This window comes from Notolabrus celidotus, chromosome 13, assembly GCF_009762535.1.
Source record: "Notolabrus celidotus isolate fNotCel1 chromosome 13, fNotCel1.pri, whole genome shotgun sequence".
Classification (NCBI taxonomy): Eukaryota; Metazoa; Chordata; class Actinopteri; order Labriformes; family Labridae; genus Notolabrus; species Notolabrus celidotus.
In genome coordinates this window covers 428,836-446,899 of record NC_048284.1, presented here as the reverse complement: position 1 = coordinate 446,899, position 18,064 = coordinate 428,836, and the positions used below count along the sequence as shown (strand labels likewise).

At 46.2% G+C, this 18,064-nt stretch overlaps 1 protein-coding gene across 1 annotated transcript in view; it reads left to right on the top strand.

Moving 5' to 3' along the window:
- col12a1b (collagen, type XII, alpha 1b) overlaps positions 1-18,064 on the top strand; it is a 148,630-nt gene that overhangs the window by 87,455 nt on the left and 43,111 nt on the right. Inside the window, exons 33-34 of the mRNA XM_034700056.1 lie at positions 14,342-14,481; positions 16,303-16,432. Of these exons, the coding sequence (XP_034555947.1) occupies positions 14,342-14,481; positions 16,303-16,432 (270 nt within the window). The remainder of the gene's footprint in view (positions 1-14,341; positions 14,482-16,302; positions 16,433-18,064) is intronic.

Below are 18,064 nucleotides of genomic sequence, written 5' to 3'. Positions count from 1 at the left end.
CCAGACTCATGTTAGACACACATCTGCTGAGACCGTGTTGGAGAGAGGATAGAGAGATGAAGAGAGAGAGATGATAGTGGGAGACGGATAGTAGTAGTTTAGCAGCTGGAGTCTGGACCACGTCCACAGCAGAGATCCAGAGGAACCTACGAGACAAGGAGCTCAGGGACTCCAGAAAGGTCTAAGAAAAGAGAAGAGAGGGACCAGAAGAAAGAAAAGAGGAGAATAATGTGAAGGCCGGACAGAGGAAGGAGGAGAGAAAGGAGACATAAAGGATGAAGAAACATGAAAAACAAGAGAGAAAGAATAAGAAAAGAAAGAAAGAAAGAAAGAAAGAAAATACGAAAGAAAAAAGAAAGAAAGAAAGATGAATAACAGACCCCAAAAAAGGAATCTCCAGCAGAGATCCAGAGAACCTACTAGACAAGGAGCTCAGGACTCCAGAAAATCTAAGAAAAGAGAGAAAGAGGGAGAAACGGAAAGAAGATAAGAAAGAAAGAAAGAAAGAAAGAAACAGGAAGGAATGAAAAAGGGAAAGAAAGAAAAAAGAAGAAGGAAGAAAGAAGAAGAGAAGAGGAAGAAAAAGGAAAAAAGAAAAGAAGGAAAGAAAGAAGGGATAAAAAAAAGAAAAACTAAGAGAGAAGCAGAAAGATTTAGAGAAGAAAGAAGAAAGAAAGGAAGGATGAAAGAGAGAAGAAAAAGGAAGGAAGAAAGAAAAAGGAAGAAAGAAGGAAGAAAGGAAGAAGGGATGAAAGAAAGAAAAAGGAAGGAAAGAAGGTAGGAAGGAAGGAAGGAAGGAAGGAAGGAAGGAAGAAGGAATTAAAGAAGAAAGAATAAGGAGAAGGAAAAGAAATAATAGAAGAAAGAAAGAAAGAAAGAAAGAAAGAAAGGATGAATAACAGACCCCAAAAAAGGAATCGACAGCAGAGATCCAGAGGAACCTACGAGACAAGGGAGCTCAGGGACTCCAGAAAGGTCTATGGTTAGTAACTTTAATGGACAGGAAGAGTAAAGTGAGAGACAGGCAGAGAGAGGATAGAGAAGGGAGAGGGAGAGTTAAAGGAAGTTAAGCTGAGCTGGGAGGATAAAGTTCCCTGAGGCAGACGTTTGATCGTCATGACAGGAAGGTAAAGGAGTAACTCAGGTTGGACAAACAGGACCACCATGAGTGAAGTGGAGACTAAACTAACACAAGAGCATTAAGACGAAGATGTTCTCTGAAACTTAAATCAACACGTGTGAAGATCAGTCCGTGCTGACTCTGTCTCAGGAGGTTTTAAAGCACACAGGTAGAGATAAGTGAAACACAGTCAGAGTTGAGAGCAGCGTCCTCTCAGGTTGTTTCAGATCTGACAGCGGTTAGATTTTCATGTTGGATGTCGTTGCACCCTGATCTGGAACGAGCTCAAGAATGAATATTCCTGGCACAGAGCGTTGTGTTGTTAACACCATCCCTCTGTGACAGGCCTCGGGGTGTTTTTACACTCCACTGAGAACATTAGATTCTGGGGAAACCTTCCAGAGCTTACAGTAACAACAAGAGGAACGTTAAGACATAATATTTAAAGAAAACAACCCTCTCTGGGTCGTTCCTCTGTTCGGAGGAGCTGCAGGTTTCTGCAGCAGGAGTTAATAAGAGAAGCTGTCAGACTTTGTTTGAGTTGCTCAAAAGAAACACGGCGATCAAAGCCCTCAGCGGGATTTAGTGATGTTCATGCTTTTTGACAGAGTAATCCCATCATGCAGCTGTCACACATGAATCCTCCTGGAGTGTTGCGTCCCTCATCGCTGCCTGCCAGGCCGGTGGGGTGGAAGTTTCTGGAGCTTGAATCCTGCCGTCAGCGCTCCTTCAGAGTCTGTGAAGGAACAGCTGACTGAAGGTTGGGCTGCTGGTGACATAACTTCTTACCCGACAATTACACGTCAACGAACGTTTCACAGAGGAATGCTTTTACTCCTCCGCCAGAGGAATTCAACCGTCTGTTGCTTCTTCAGATAAAAGATGAAACTGTAAACGCCCTGCAATCATTTCACTCCAATTACAACCAAGGTAACTACATTTGTCATATTTAGCAGTTTTCAGACTGAAATTTAAATATAATGAACACAGACAGCTGATCATATAAATCCATCAACAGCAAAAACACAATCCATCTGAAGACCTGGTTTGATCTGGTCATGATGGTTTTACAGTCATGTTTGTGAGCAGCTGTTGACCCAGTAACGTTAGTAGAGAGAATAAGGTTTGATATATTGTTTTGGCCTTTTGCCTTTATTTGACAGGACAGCTGAAGAGAGACAGGGAATGTTGGGAGATAGAGAGCGGGGAAGACCTGCAGGAAATGGCGACGCGGCCGGGAATCGAACCGGTGACCCCTGTGACGAGGACTGTAGCCTCTGTACGTGTGGACGCTTAGACCGCTAGGCCACCAGCGCCCCGTGATGTTTTAACTTCAAGCAAAGTTACTTGTTTTCTTGCAGCAAGAAATGTTCTAAGACTTTAGAGAATCAGTTTCTGCTCTCATGAAGACAAAAATATGACAATAAGAGTCTAAAAGAGTTGCCCAGTCTTATACCCGGACCGCCACCCGGCCTCCAAAGCACCCAACCCCCATGCTTACCCCCTGCGAGTGTTGGGCCCCCATGGTGGCTCTTAGTCTGGCCCTCCCCCTGGGACCAATTTGCCAAGGGAGACCTTACCAGGGGTTGATTGCCCAGAAAACACAGCTCAGGGTTCACTGGGACACAATTCTTGGAGGAGCCCAGGCGCCTCCCTTTAGAGGTGTTCTGGGCACGTCCAACGGGGAGAAGGCCCCGGGGAAGACCCAGAACTGGATAGAGGGATTAGATATCTCACCTGTCTGGGATCACCGAGGGATTCCCCAGGAGGAGCTGGAAAGGGTTGCTTGGGAGAGGGATGCCTGGGTCAGTTTGCTTAGACTGCTACCTCTGTGACCCGACCCCGGATAAGAGGAATAAAATGGATGGATGGATGGATGGATGGATGGATGGATGGATGGATGGGTGGATGGATGAATAGATGGATGGATGAATGGATGGATGGATGGATGGATGGATGAATGGATGGATGGATGGGTGGGTGGATGGATGGATGGATGGATGGATGTATGTATGGATGGATGGATGGATGGATGGATGGATGGATGGATGGATGGATGGATGGATGGATGGAGTCTCCTGGGGTTCAGCAGGATACTAGCCTTCATGGTAAAGGATGAATCCTAAGAGTGTTGAGCTCACCTCGTGTGTCTTTCCTTTGCAGGAACAAGTGTCAGAGAGCACCACCAAAACCGTCCTGGAGAAGCTCCTCCCGGACACCCGCTACACCGTCACCGTGGTCCCGGTCTACGCTGAGGGAGACGGACCCAGTCTGACCGACAACGGGAAAACGAGTAAGTATCTGAGGATGTAAAGACACCTGATCATTTCCTCCCTGAGAATAAATCCTGTTTTATTCCAGAAGTGAAAGTTGAAGATTGAAGGACAGGATGTGATCGGCTCTATTGTCTCCCTAAAGAACTAAAGAGCCGCACACATTCAGCTTCATTTCAACACAGTGAATAGGAAAAGAACTAAATGAAAGCTCAGTTGTTCTAATAAACACTCAGGTTTTAATCCCTCATATCAGCTCTGGCTGTGGAGAACATTGTGCTGTGTTTAATGACTCCATCGGGAGCTGTTTGATTGACAGAACCATGAAACGACTCCCCGAAGGTGAAACAAATCAAGGACAGCATGAAGCTGAATAACAGAGGAGTAAAAGTGAACCTGAATCATTGGGCCTGAAGGGAAAGTGAACAACAGAACGTTGATTCTCTCTCTGTGCAGCGTCTGAACAACAGCTCCCCTGACACCAGTAACCTCTGACTAGACAGCAGCTGCGTGAAGCTCCGATCCAAGCCTTGAATTAATCTTCCTGTCCCGTGTCTCCGCTCAGAGCCGCTGGGCTTCGTGAAGAACCTGCAGGTGACCGATCCCACCACCAGCACCCTGAACGTCCGCTGGGACCCGGCGGAGGGGGAACGTGCGCGAAGTACATCGTGATCTGGGTGCCCACTGCCGGAGGGGAGCAGGAAGTGGTAAGACCATCATCCTGCGCTCCACAGATATGACATCATCAGGGTTAGACTTTCAGAATCAGAGTTTATGTTCACTGACAGATTTGAAACGCTCGATGGCAGAGTGTTCGCTCCAGTTTTATGTAACGTGAAGAGCTTCCAGTTCCAGATGTTGGGTCTGAACCAGAAGCTTCATTAGCTCCTTTAGTCATTTTGTTTTTGTGACTGCCTGATGATGTGAAAGAGAAACACAAGATTTAATTCAACCACTTAAAGTCCCACTGAGAGACATATTTCCCTTTATCTCCTTCTTCTCTTTTCACCTGATCCTCATGTAGAGTCTATGCTCTAACTCTAAGCTTTTAAAAAAGGAATGTTTGAAAGTAGAGAGGGTGTCTGCCTCCCGGACCCTGACTGGTAGATGATTCCAAGGAGAGGGGCCTGATAACTGAAGGCTCTACCCTCCATACTACTTTAGGTACCACAAGCTTCACAGCATTCTTGGAGCTCAATTGATACTGTGGGTCTTGTGTCTGGAACCCCCGGCAGTCTAAGTCTATAGCAGCATAACTAAGACCTGGTCCAAGCCTGATCCAGCTCTAACTATAAGCTTCATCAAAAAGGAAAGTTTGAAGCCTACTCTTAAAAGTAGAGAGGGTGTCTGCCTCCCGGACCCTGACTGGTAGATGATTCCAAAGGAGAGGGGCCTGATAACTGAAGGCTCTTCCTCCCATACTACTTTAGGTACCACAAGCTTCTCAGCATTCTGGGGAGCTCAATTGATACTGTGGTCTTGTGTCTGGAACCCCAGCAGTCTAAGCCTATAGCAGCATAACTAAGAGCTGGTCCAAGCCTGATGCAGCTCTAACTATAAGCTTCATCAAAAAGGAAAGTTTGAAGCCTACTCTTAAAAGTAGAGAGGGTGTCTGCCTCCTTTAGGTACCACAAGCTTCTCAGCATTCTGGGAGCTTGATTGATACTGTGGTCTCATTTCTGGAACCCCAGCAGTCTAAGCCTATAGCAGCATAACTAAGACCTGGTCCAAGCCTGATCCAGCTCTAACTATAAGCTTTATCAAAAAGGAAAGTTTGAAGCCTACTCTTAAAAGTAGAGAGGGTGTCTGCCTCCCGGACCCTGACTGGTAGATGATTCCAAAGGAGAGGGGCCTGAGAACTGAAGGCTCTACCTCCCATACTACTTTTAGAGACCTCTCTGTGTTCTTGTCAGTGTTATCCATATGATTGGATGGAAAAGTTTCGTCCTCGTTCTCAGTTTTGGCCTCAAATTCAACTTTTGGAGCTGCCCGTGGCGTGAGAGGATGAAACTTGTTTTCCATGCTCTAAATGTCTTTTTTCCGATCCTGGCAGCGAACAGGACGTCAACTTATCGACAGATGAAAACCTCTGGACGATAATCCTGCCTTTAAATTCTACATTTACTAACGAGCTAATGGGAAACATTTGGCGGTGATGTGCCGAGGTTTCACGTTTCCAGGGCAGATTTGAATGTTTGGTATAAAGCAGTGACAGGATCTTCAGGGGGGTCCATTTCATTCTGATTCGGTTGGAGAAATGTCGTGAAATAGGATAATTTGTTTGGAAGCAGCTGAAGTTATCTCATCTCTCTGGCAAGTTTTAAGACTTTCTATTGAGTTAAAGTTATTTTAGCAGTAAAGGCTCAGAGGAGGAGGAGGAGGAGGAGGAGGAGGAGGAGGAGGAGGAGGACGGCATGCAGAGGAGCAGGAACTCCTGCCAGGCTGGTGGTGAGCTGGAAGGCCTGGACTCTTCCAGGACAGTTTTTGAAGTGGAAGCTTTCTGTTTTAATCCCTCTTTATCTCTGAGCTTCTGCTGTTCCTGCGACTGAGCTGAGCAGAGACAGGTACTGACTCGAACTGGATCCAAGAGGACTGGGCTCAAAAACATTCAACTTTAACAACCTTCAGTCTGCGTCTGCCAAACTTCATAAGAGCTCTCCAAATCCTACAGTTCACCCAGTTCAAACTTATTTCTCCTCTCCTCCAACAGGACCAGGTCTCAGGGAGCACCACCTCCACCGTCCTCAAGTCCCTGGAGCCCAACACGGAGTACGCCGTCACCCTGGTGCCCGTCTACCCCGAGATGGAGGGCAAGTCCCAGACCGCAAACGGGAAGACGAGTGAGTTCAGATCAGTCCGCTGAGGGACTCCTGACCTGAGCCAGAGTTTGTTTCATGACGTGTGCTTTTCTTATAAATGTGGAAAAATAATCAAAATACTTTATAAAACTTTATTGTCAACATGACCTGAGGACAATCTGCAGCTCAGCAAGAGATACTGACACACCGTGCAACGTTTAAAGACCGGTTACTTCATGCTCCTGATAACAGTTAAAACAAAAGACTTCTTCTTCTCCTCCTTCTTCTTCTTTTGAGGTGAATTTGATTTAATTGCCTCGATGAGTTTCTGAAGGCGAGCCTCATAAATGAATCATCACTTACATTCACAGTAATTTCCTCATTAACGTCACACAAAGACACAAAGAGGCGTTCAGGGCGAGTCTGCAGTCGTTAAATTTGAGAGAGGAGGTTGTTTCGCTCCTTCTCCTCGTGCAAACCTTTAACTCTCATTAATCTTTATTTGTGAAGCACCTTTCATATAAATCAAAGTGCTTTACAGAGACTCAAAACAAGACACTGTGCCATCATTGTGTTGTTGTTTCTGGACCCTGATTGGTCGATAAGACTCTGGATATTCATGCAAGAATAAAAACCCTTTGTTCCCTGTGAGCCTTTAGAGAGACGTTTATCAGGAAGGTGTGCAGACTCTTTCACTGAGGTGTTCCACTGAGGCAGGGCTGGACTGAGTATATGTGTGCACACACTAAAAGCATGTCCAGTCTCTCTAAAGAACGTTTCTGTCTAAAGTCACATTGAAATCGTCACGGTGTCACAGGGCCATGAAGTTAAAACTGACGTGTAAAACTGCTGCCTTCCTTTAGATCTGCTTTGTCCCTCTCTGGGTTTAACATGCACTGAACAACTCAGGTTCAAGAGAGTGAATTAACTCTGGTGGCGTTACACTTCACATGTACGTACCTTGAAGGTTGGATGCTGACTTTAGCTCACAGTACAAATCCAGATAAAGATGGAACAAGCTGAGGTTTCAAACGATCACCAAGAAGGTTTGAAGTCAAATGAAGAAGCTTCTCTAACTGCTTTGCTGTTCTCTCAGATCCTCTGGGTGGAGTGAAGAACCTGCAGGTGATCGACCCGACCATCAACACCCTGACGGCCCGCTGGGATCCAGCTGTGGGAAATGTTCGCACCTACAAGGTGTTTTACTCAGCTGAGCCTGGAGGAGAAGAGAGAATGGTAGGTTTGAATTACCTTGACCGTGATTTTAAACGCTGTCAGCAGTGTAGACCTTCTGACATTATCACATCATGTTATCGTACTGATGGAGGTTTGAACATTTCCCTGACACAGGAGGAGGTCTCAGGAGGAACCACCAGCACCGTCCTCAGGAGCCTGGAGCCCAACACCGTCTACAACGTGGCCGTTGTTCCCATGTACCCGGACGTGGAGGGGATACGACAGGCTGAGAAGGGAAAGACAAGTGAGTCACACTGAAGCTCACAGAGCAGACGATCATGTCTGACTTCAGTCTTCATGATCAGTGTTTCAATGTTTGAGTCAGACGGATTGTAGAAGACGAAACAAGACGTGAATATAAACTTTAACTGTAGAGGAAACTTCATACAAGTCAGCATGAACCCACGAGAGATGAAGCAGTTACAAGAGAAGGTTCGGACAGGTCCAGTGTTCCAGTTCCAGCAGACAGGATGGAGAACATCCAGGGATGTGATGAGGGGGGTCTCCAGGAGTGTGTCTGGAGCTTTAAGAGCAAAACTTCACTGGTAAAAAAAATACAGTTTCAAGTAGGGCTGAGCGATAAATCAATTACAACTTTGGGATCAAATATTCAATAAAAACATGATATATTTAAACCTGTAATTACACCCCCAACCACTGGGAAGGGAGAGGGTGCTTTACACGCTATTTTTCATCCAACATTAAGCAGAAGAAGAAGAAGATTGAACAGCCAATCATGTCGCAGGGTGAGAGGAAGGCGGGGCTTAAAGACGTTTGAATGTAAAACAGCTGAGCAGAGTCGTTAGTCTGACACTGAGTCGACTCCTCGTTAACTATTAACTTCATACACTTCATTAAATCTACTTTCAGGATGTGGGTAAAGGAAGAACACAGACTACTTCTGCTGTGAACACGTTTAATGTCCACCACGACCGTAGGACAACTGAAGACTGAATAACCGTGATGCATTCACTGCACTGTGGGAAACAACATCACTCTGCCTGTAACCCTTAGGAAACTTAAAGGGGAGAGCACAACTCTAAACAACACTCTATAAACTGATACACAGAATACAGTTTGATGTATCTTTGTTTCAAATTTAAATCAAATGATCTGAGAAAAATAAGAATCTACAAACTAAACCTTTAAAATCTGATCTTACCTTAAAGACCTGCTTCCTGTTAGCAGCGTCAGAAATGATGGATTCAAGAAGTTCATCAGTCAAAAACTAAATCCAGAAACAAACTAACAAACTGTCTTCAACTTTCACTCAGGAGAGAAATCTGACTTTAAATCTGATATTTAGAAATATTGCCCAGCTCTAGTTTCAGAGTATGGCAGCAGTCTGAGTCCATTAAAGACAAATTCAAGTCGTCTTTTCTTCATTAATGAAACATTTCTGTTATTCAAACACGGCTCCGGGAGTTAAATGAAGTCTGTGAAGGCTCTCTGTAGACCGGAGCGATGTCTGCTGGGTAAAGCAGAGCGGTGGCATACATTCAGAAATCTGGCTCATATGTTGAAACCGTCTCCTGGCACACGCTGCTTCTGTTATTCGATTATTCCTCACTCTTCACTCAGACCATGCCTGAGAGGGAAGTTTGATTCCATCACGTCTGTGATTCCTCTTAACTCCGTATCTCTGCCTGACTTTGTTAGGGACGGAGAGTCAGACTGAAGCGGGAGACATGGAGGCAGTTAGAGGAATAAAGTGTCCCCATTGTTCCCCTGTGATCATTGTTCTCTTTAAGTCCTTATTTCATGCTGCATTCAAACTGTTTGGACTCTGATAGAACTCCCAAACATCTCACAGAGGATGATAAAAACGTTCAGATCCTTTCAAACCATCCAGGGGTAAATGTGCAGTTTGGACCGCTCTGACAGTATCAGCCCGGCGGTGCATTCAAGGACAACTCGACGTCTTAAGAAGGGATATTTTATTGCTGCTATAAAAACCCCATTCATATGTCCGTAGCATTGATGTTAGTGATTTATTTATTTATTGGATCTTTGTTTTCATTTTGACTCTTTCTATTGTAACTCAACTCGACTCAAAGGCAGCGAAGAGACGCACATGAAGATAATCAGAAACAAACAAATCAACAGAGGTGCTTTCAGTCAGAGCGGGTTCAGCCTCATCCTCTCTTTTTAAAGGTTCGTTCTCCAGACGAGGAAGAAGTCTAACTTTAGATCAGGAAAGAACGTACAACCAAAGAGCTTTCTGCCTTCAGTGAGAGGACAGGACTGTGGATGGAGTCGCATGAGGCTGTGGGTTGATTTGAACCCTACCCGGCGCCTGGGCAGGGTGCTCGTGATTTAACCACCGATGTTGGCGCTGCATTAAACCACATTCTCGTCCCTTGTTGCTTCATATGAGACGGCGAGTGTCTGTTCAGGAACCACCTCGTTGCCTCGGTGTGTGGTACAGCTTCCACCAAACCTTCCCTGGAGCTCAATCCGCCTCGTATCCAAACAAAGACGTATAAAGTTTTATTAGCACACTTTGTATCCAACAAGGTGGGACTGGCCTGGCATCACCAGACCAACACGCCTGGAATGAGCCTGGAGCGGCTCAGTTAAATATCAACGTCTAAATGGGCGCACACCAAAATGTCTCTGCATGTCTCGTGCAGTTCATCCAGTGACCACTTGAGGCTGTCCTGTTAGAGCCCATATCAACATGTCTGTGTTTACAGCAGAGTTAAACGTGATTACAGCCTCTGCTTCGTCTTTACAAAACAAACTAAAGAAGAGAAAGTGAGACAAAGAAACTGAACAAAAACAGGCCGTCGTTCTCAAAGACTGATGGCCTGTATCAAAAAGATGAAGAGCTCCAGGAGGAACTTATCAGAGGCAGTGAGGAGGAAAGTCTGCAGATGATGTGATGATCTCTTTGGGCTTCATACATTCAGGAACCAGTGTTAACCCTTTTAGATCGAGGCAGATTCAGGGCCGGTTCGGAGCCGGCGCTCAATTGAGAACCAGTTTTTCGTGTTTGGACTGCTCCAACTCTTTGCTGGTCTAGAACCGCAAACCGCTTACGTCAGGGGCGAGGGGCGGGGTTGACGTGTCTCCTCCATCGTCCTGCAGAGAACAAATCAAAGAGACTAATGGATTCCAAGACAAAGCAGCGGTCAGCCGAGGAGACGAGCTGCCGTTGTCCTCCATCGTCGTTGTTGTTGTGAGGGAAAGTTCACGCTAGCGCTGCTGGGAAAAGCGATCACATAAATCTGACCTCATGGCGTGTCTCTTCCACGGGCTCGAGGGGGCGGGAAAACAAACGGGTGCCGTGTTGGCTCATGAACCAGCACCAGCTAGAGTTTCCACCCGTCCTGTTTTCCCCAGGAGTGTTCTCTTATTTCACCAGCTGTCCCGGGGAAATCAAAATCTCTCCCAGGACACACTATGTCCCGTTTTTTGGGGAAAATGCAAAAACCTCATTTGATGTCCTTGGCTCTGTAGTCTAGAAAGGTCCCCCGTGCTTCTGAGGCTCTTTAAAACGGTCTCTGTTTTCTTCATATCTATGTCTACGTCACATGCACGCACCCTAGCGCTCAAACCGGCTCAAGCAGGGCGGGTAACTTGACCGAAGAGAGACAGAATGCTGAATTGAGCGATGTACGCCGCGATGAGGTCTATTCATCAACTTTTGGCTTCTCCATTTGAAATGGGAGGAGAGACGACTGACGAGGAAGGAGATGGAGCAAATACATGCACACCACCAGCACGGAGAAAACCATATACTAGTTACAATCCTGGCTGGGCGACACTGTCAGAGTTTGAACGGGTACGGCCGACCCAGGGGGACAGTGTTTCCACCACATGCGTTTTGTGTCCGGCGATAATCTCCCTAAAATATGAAGGGCTTTGGAAATCCACTCAAAAACAAAAAAGCATCAAGCTGTGGAATCAAACAAACAAAAACAGGCAGCCATTGAAACTTTGATGACCAACAAAGGTTCACCAGAAGAAGACAAGATTGCAGATGTTCATTTGGTCAGTCTGAACTGGTAATACTGGCCGAGTCCTCCGCCCCAAACAATCGACCCAGTGTCCCTTTTTTCCTCAAATCCAAGGAGGCAACTGACTGTCACCATGGTTTTTTTTTTCCGGCGAAACTTCCACCGGTTGTGTACCAATGATACATTTAAGTCCATACAATGTGACTTTGCCAGTTTTGGGGGAGGGGTTTAAATATTTTGGGGGCGGGGCTTTTGGACTGTTTTGAACAGGGCAGCAGAAGCGAGACAGGAAGTGTTGGGAGTGGGAGACGACAGGGATTGAATCCTGTTAGGACCGATAATCCAACCCAGGACTAATGCTGACTGTAGCCTCCATGCATGGGGCGCCTGCTCTACCTACTCATTGACAGGAAACAGCGCTTCACTAGTTTTAACATGCGACTCATGAGGCTTTAACAGAGCACCCTGCTTGTTCTATCGTTTGTTAATCACTCTGAAGAAAGCAGATTCAGAATCTGAACTCTGCAGACATCTTGATAGTTCAGAATAAAGGCTTGGTGCTGAAACTCGCCCGTGATGAAGAAGAGTTTGTTGTTTTTGGCTCCACATGCATCACGCTGGATGAAACTGTCTGAACAGGAGAAGAACAGATTCATCTGCCAGAACAAAGAAAACATGAGCTTGCAATTTCGTCCTCTTCCCAGGCTCGGCTGGAGCATCAGCACTATGAAATGCTGTGGTGAAAAAACACACATCCTCAAACCCACAGGCCACCAGGGAGCGGAGAGTTATGTTCTCTGGTGAGATTCAGAGAGAGTGACCGTCTTCTTAAGAAACAAAGAGCATCACTGAGAGCCCGTAATAGATGAAGTCTTCTCAGAGGCTGTGGTTGTTCTCGATCACACGACGGCCACACTACAACATAAACATACCTTTGCCAGAGAGCTGAGTCAAACCGATCCACTGTCTGCCCGGAGGACAGGAAGTCATGATTACACTCACTTTGTTCTAAATCAGAGACAACAAGGCAGAAAACCACCGGCACTGTCCTTAAAGACTGTGAAGAACACACACACACACGTTGGTACACCGCTCCCATTCAACTTAATGAAAACCAGAAAGTTTAGAGGACTTCCTCGACTCTGTTCCATCTGGACTCTCCTGATGTGGTCCGCTCGCCCAGCTGCTGCACCCTGCAGGAGGAAACTACGGCTGAACATTATCTGCTGCAGTCCAGTGTTAGAAAAATTCTTCAGTAAAGAATAATCCTCCTCACAGGGACGTTTTCACATCATTGAAATCCAGAAATGTTGAAACACAGTCATGGAAAAAGAGAAGGCACACCCTGTGATTGACAACCTCCCTGATGTTAGGACATCTGGAGGGTTCGGTGAATCCAGAACGTCTAATTTCCCCTGCAGGACGAAAGGATTAAGTCTCTTCTGTTTCCCTCAGAGCCGATGGGTGGAGTGAAGAACCTCCAGGTGACCGACCCCACCACCAACTCCCTCAGGGTCCGCTGGGAGCCGGCCGACGGCGACGTCAGGCAGTACCAGATCATCTACGTCCCTGCTGGTGGAGGAAGCGAGATCACGGTCAGTTTCTATCCACTCTATTCTTTCATGTCACTTTAACGCTCTGACACGAGTCCTTTTTTATTGTCATGTTTTCATTCCTCCTCAGACTCAGGTATCAGGAATGTCCACCAACACGGTGCTCAGAGATCTGAAGCCGGACACAGAGTACAAAGTGACGCTGGTGCCCATCTACTCTGACATGGAGGGAAAACGCTCCTCTGAGAACGGGAAGACGAGTGAGTCCATCTTTATTTATAAAGCTCCAAATCACAACAGACATTCTCCTCAGACTCCAAACAGAGCCGGTCTAGACTGGACTCTATGTTCTATTATTAGCAAAGACACAACATCAAGACCGGATCAGATCCAGTCCCATCTTCCAGACAGGACTCAGTCTGATCTCATCTTAATCCACCATGAGCAGAGCACTTTGCAGCATTTAGCAAGTTACAGTGGCAAGGACAAACTTCCTTTAACAGGCAGAAACCTCCAGCAGGACCAGACTCATGTTAGACACACATCTGCTGAGACCGTGTTGGAGAGAGGGATAGAGGGAGATGAAGAGAGAGAGAGATGATAGTGGGGAGACGGATAGTAGTAGTTGTAGCAGCTGGAGTCTGGACCACGTCCACAGCAGCAGAGATCCAGTGGAACCTACGAGACAAGGGAGCTCAGGGACTCCAGAAAGGTCTATGGTTAGTAACTTTAATGGGACAGGAAGAGTTAAAGTGAGAGACAGGCAGAGAGAGGAGAGAGAGGGAAAGACAGGATCCCAGTGTGTCAGTCTAAGCCTATAGCAGCATAACTAAGACCTGGTCCAAGCCTGATCCAGCTCTAACTATAAGCTTTATCAAAAAGGAAAGTTTGAAGCCTACTCTTAAAAGTAGAGAGGGTGTCTGCCTCCCGGACCCTGACTGGTAGATGATTCCAAAGGAGAGGGGCCTGATAACTGAAGGCTCTACCTCCCATACTACTTTTAGAGACTTTAGGTACGATGAGCAGGCCTGCATGTTGGGAGCGTAGTGTTCTAGAGGGGTGATTTTTAGACTGACTGTAACTCTTAAAACTTGGTGTGAGTTGATATTTCCTTCATGTAATTTTGTTTTCATGCTCTGAAGGTGAAGTTATGAAGTGAAATCCGAACTTTCTCACCCTAAGTTTGTCTTCATAATATAAATGTAATAAATCCTGAGAGTTTTGAAGCAGAACAAAGAAACAACAACAGCTGAAGGAAGTTTAGGTCCCCACAGACTCGTTGATCCTCCCTGACGAGGTGAACTTCCCTCACGCTGCTCCAACAGAGTAAAAACAGTGAATCATAGCTGCTGTAACTTACACACTCATGCATTGACTGTGTGTTGTGTTGTGTTGACAGAGGCTCTGGGCGGCGTGAAGAATCTGCAGGTCACCGAACCAACCACCAGCTCCCTGAAGGTGCGCTGGGAGCCGGCGGAGGGGAACGTCCGCCAGTACCGCATCTTCTATATTCCTGCAACAGGAGGCGCCGAGGACATGGTGAGACCTCCGAATGACATCATCCTCTTCATCACAGGGTTTTATTATTCTCCTGTTATCTCCTGTTATCAAAGAGAGCGCAGCAGAGAGGTTTGAAGCTTTGTGACTCTACATGCAAGGCTGCAGGAGTCTAGGGTCAGCAAGGGATAGAGGGAGATGAAGAGAGAGAGAGATGATAGTGGGGAGACGGATAGTAGTAGTTGTAGCAGCTGGAGTCTGGACCACGTCCACAGCAGCAGAGATCCAGAGGAACCTACGAGACAAGGGAGCTCAGGGACTCCAGAAAGGACTATGGTTAGTAACTTTAATGGGACAGGAAGAGTTAAAGTGAGAGACAGGCAGAGAGAGGAGAGAGAGGGAAAGACAGGATCCCAGTGTGTCAGTCTAAGCCTATAGCAGTCCAAGCCTATTGCTGATTGAGCCTATAAAAGGTTTGAAGGTCAGAAGAAGGAGTCAGTGTAGAGAAGCTAACACTGGAGAGAAATGCTCTCTCTTCCTGGTTCTAGTCAGTTTTATCTGTGAGCTGGTTTAACTTGAGCTTCACTTTTTACTTTCTTTACATCTTTAACTTCATGTGGTGCAGAACTCCTTCATCACATCAGGAAACAAACTCGGTTCACGAAAAGACTCATGGAAGTTGTAGAATATCTCGTCCTGTGCATTTTCATCTTTCTGGATTTGACTCCCTACAAAGATTCTTCCAGAGGAGCATGCCGAGCATGCAGTCTGATGTGCAGTCTGATGAGCAGTCTGATGTGCAGTCTGATGTGCAGTCTGATGTGCAGTCTGCAGTCTGATGTGCAGTCTGATGTGCAGTCTGCAGTCTGATGTGCAGTCTGCAGTCTGATGTGCAGTCTGCAGTCTGATGTGCAGTCTGATGTGCAGTCTGCAGTCTGATGTGCAGTCTGATGTGCAGTCTGCAGTCTGATGTCCAGTCTGAGGTGCAGTCTGATGTGCAGTCTGATGTGCAGTCTGATGTGCAGTCTGATGTGCAGTCTGCAGTCTGATGTGCAGTCTGATGTGCAGTCTGATGTGCAGTCTGATGTGCAGTCTGCAGTCTGATGTCCAGTCTGAGGTGCAGTCTGATGTGCAGTCTGATGTGCAGTCTGATGTGCAGTCTGATGTGCAGTCTGATGTGCAGTCTGATGTGCAGTCTGCAGTCTGATGTGCAGTCTGATGTGCAGTCTGCAGTCTGAGGTGCAGTCTGATGTGCAGTCTGATGTGCAGTCTGAGGTGCAGTCTGAGGTGCAGTCTGAGGTGCAGTCTGATGTGCAGTCTGATGTGCAGTCTGAGGTGCAGTCTGAGGTGCAGTCTGAGGTGCAGTCTGATGTGCAGTCTGAGGTGCAGTCTGATGTGCAGTCTGATGTGCAGCTGTATAATCATGTTGGAATCAGATTTCTGATGTGGCCTGTGTCTGATTTGCAGAAATCTAATTTGATGTTGTTTTTTTACAGTCCAGACTTACTAAAGTCAATCTGGATCCAATCTGGAAATGCCAAAAAATGGGCTGGCAGTCTGAACAAGGCCTCTGTCTTGTTAGTGTTTGGCATGCTGGAGGGTGATTGTCTGCAGCAGAGTGAAGCTATAATCTAACAGGACTGGGTGTCATAAATGTTGTGCTTTATTATCTTGGAAGTCAGTTTTTTAAATAGTCCAAATGCTGCAAAAAAACAAGAATGGAGAGTGCATTCTTCTTTTTGCAAAGTTGTCGTCTTATTTAGAGTGAATCAAACATGTTGAACAGAAGAAGTCTTGGGATATGAAACACTGAGTAATTATCCTGTTTATTAAGGAGTGGACTTTGTGTTTGTGATGAATCAGGAGCAGGTGTCGGGCGGCACCACCAACACCGTGCTGAGGAACCTGCTGTCGGACACGCCCTACACCGTGACCGTGGTCCCAGTTTACCCCGAGGGAGAAGGTCTTCGCATGTCGGACAAGGGGAAAACACGTAAGTCTGGAACACCTGATCAGTTTGTTTCTGATCAGTGTGACTCTAAAATAACACCCCCACTCTCCAAACATCTGCTTTTAGAAATCTGGAAATGAAAGCGACTTAATAAATCTTGTGGAGCGAAGACGCTTTCAGTCCAAGAATCAAATAATCCTCCAATCCTTTGAAGTCGTCTTCTTGTTAAAGAGAAACACGATCCTCTTCCATTAGAGCGGGAGATAAATCCCACATTTGTTTTCCAAATATGTTTTCATGTGCTCTTAATTCCTCGCATCCATCACATCCTCAAAGGCTCCTGTTGGGCCGTTCATTCATCACTTTCAGATTTCTGTCTTTTTGAGCTCTTCTGATTCTGACACGGCGTCTCTGCTGTCTCTGGATAAATCCCTCTGCAGACTCTAAATGAAAACAGGTAGAGAGAGAGAGTTAATGTGTCCGCTGGCAGCCACCAAACAGACTAATGACCCAGATGTAACCTTCGGCTCATCGATCTCTGTCCGTAGAAAGTTCTTGTTGTTGTCACTGACAGGCCGGCATTGTTATTCAGAGTGTTCGACAACACATCAGAGCCGATGCCTGGAGAGATGGATCTTTAGTTGAAGACCAGAACCAGCTGTTACATCGCTCTCATCAAAGACACCAGACTGCTAAACATCAACATGGGCTGGCACTGAGTCCTGGAGTGATTCCTAAGAGTTAATGGGTCACAAACACTGTACTGGAACTGAACTCATCATTAAAACACTGAAGTCACAAACAGCCTGAGGCAGTGAGGACCACCGGCACGCTGCGGACGATGCTTTACAAAGTCAAATCTCAATGTAAAGGCTTTTTCTCTCAGTCCCACTCCAAGCTTTCAGGGAAATAACTTTTCATAAAATACATATTTTGGGGGCGCTGGTGGTCTGGCAGTCTAAGCGCCCCACATACAGAGGCTACAGTCCTCGTCGCAGGGGTCGCCGGTTCGATTCCCGGCCGGTCGACCATTTCCTGCATGTCTTCCCTCGCTCTCTACTCCCCACATTCCCTGTCTCTCTTCAGCTGTCCTATAAAAAAAGGCAAAAAGGCCAAAAAATATAACTTTAAAAAAAGAAGACAACCATAACCTCCAAACCAGGTCTAGAATCCTTCAAATCTAAGTCTGTATTTCTGACACCAGTGTGTATCACCTGGCTGACTTCTGTTCAGCTCTCCCTGAGCATTAAACCATCTCCCCTAAGGTAAAGAAAGGTCAAAGGTCATGCTTTTACAGAGCAGCTGCCAGCCGTCTGAGAAATGTTTACGTCTGTGCTCAAAGGTAAACACACTAAACGTCCTGAAGTGACCTCAGGACGTTAGAGTCTCCTGCTGTGAGCCGACTCATCATCATTCAGCTTTATTGTTGGTTGTTGTTTAAAGTGTGACATCAGAGGCATCAGTATCTCTCAGGTGAACCTGGAATGGAAAAACTACCGTAATCCTTGGAACAAGCCAAAACCCTTAAATCACAAATCTCCCTGAACCCCTCTCAGGATGAGACAATGGAACAAAGAGGAGCTTAAGAGCTTACCGTCTGATTAATAGCAGAAAATAAAGTAAGATGAACGTTGAACTACTGCATGGAGACTTCATCCAGCTGCAGAGTGGCTG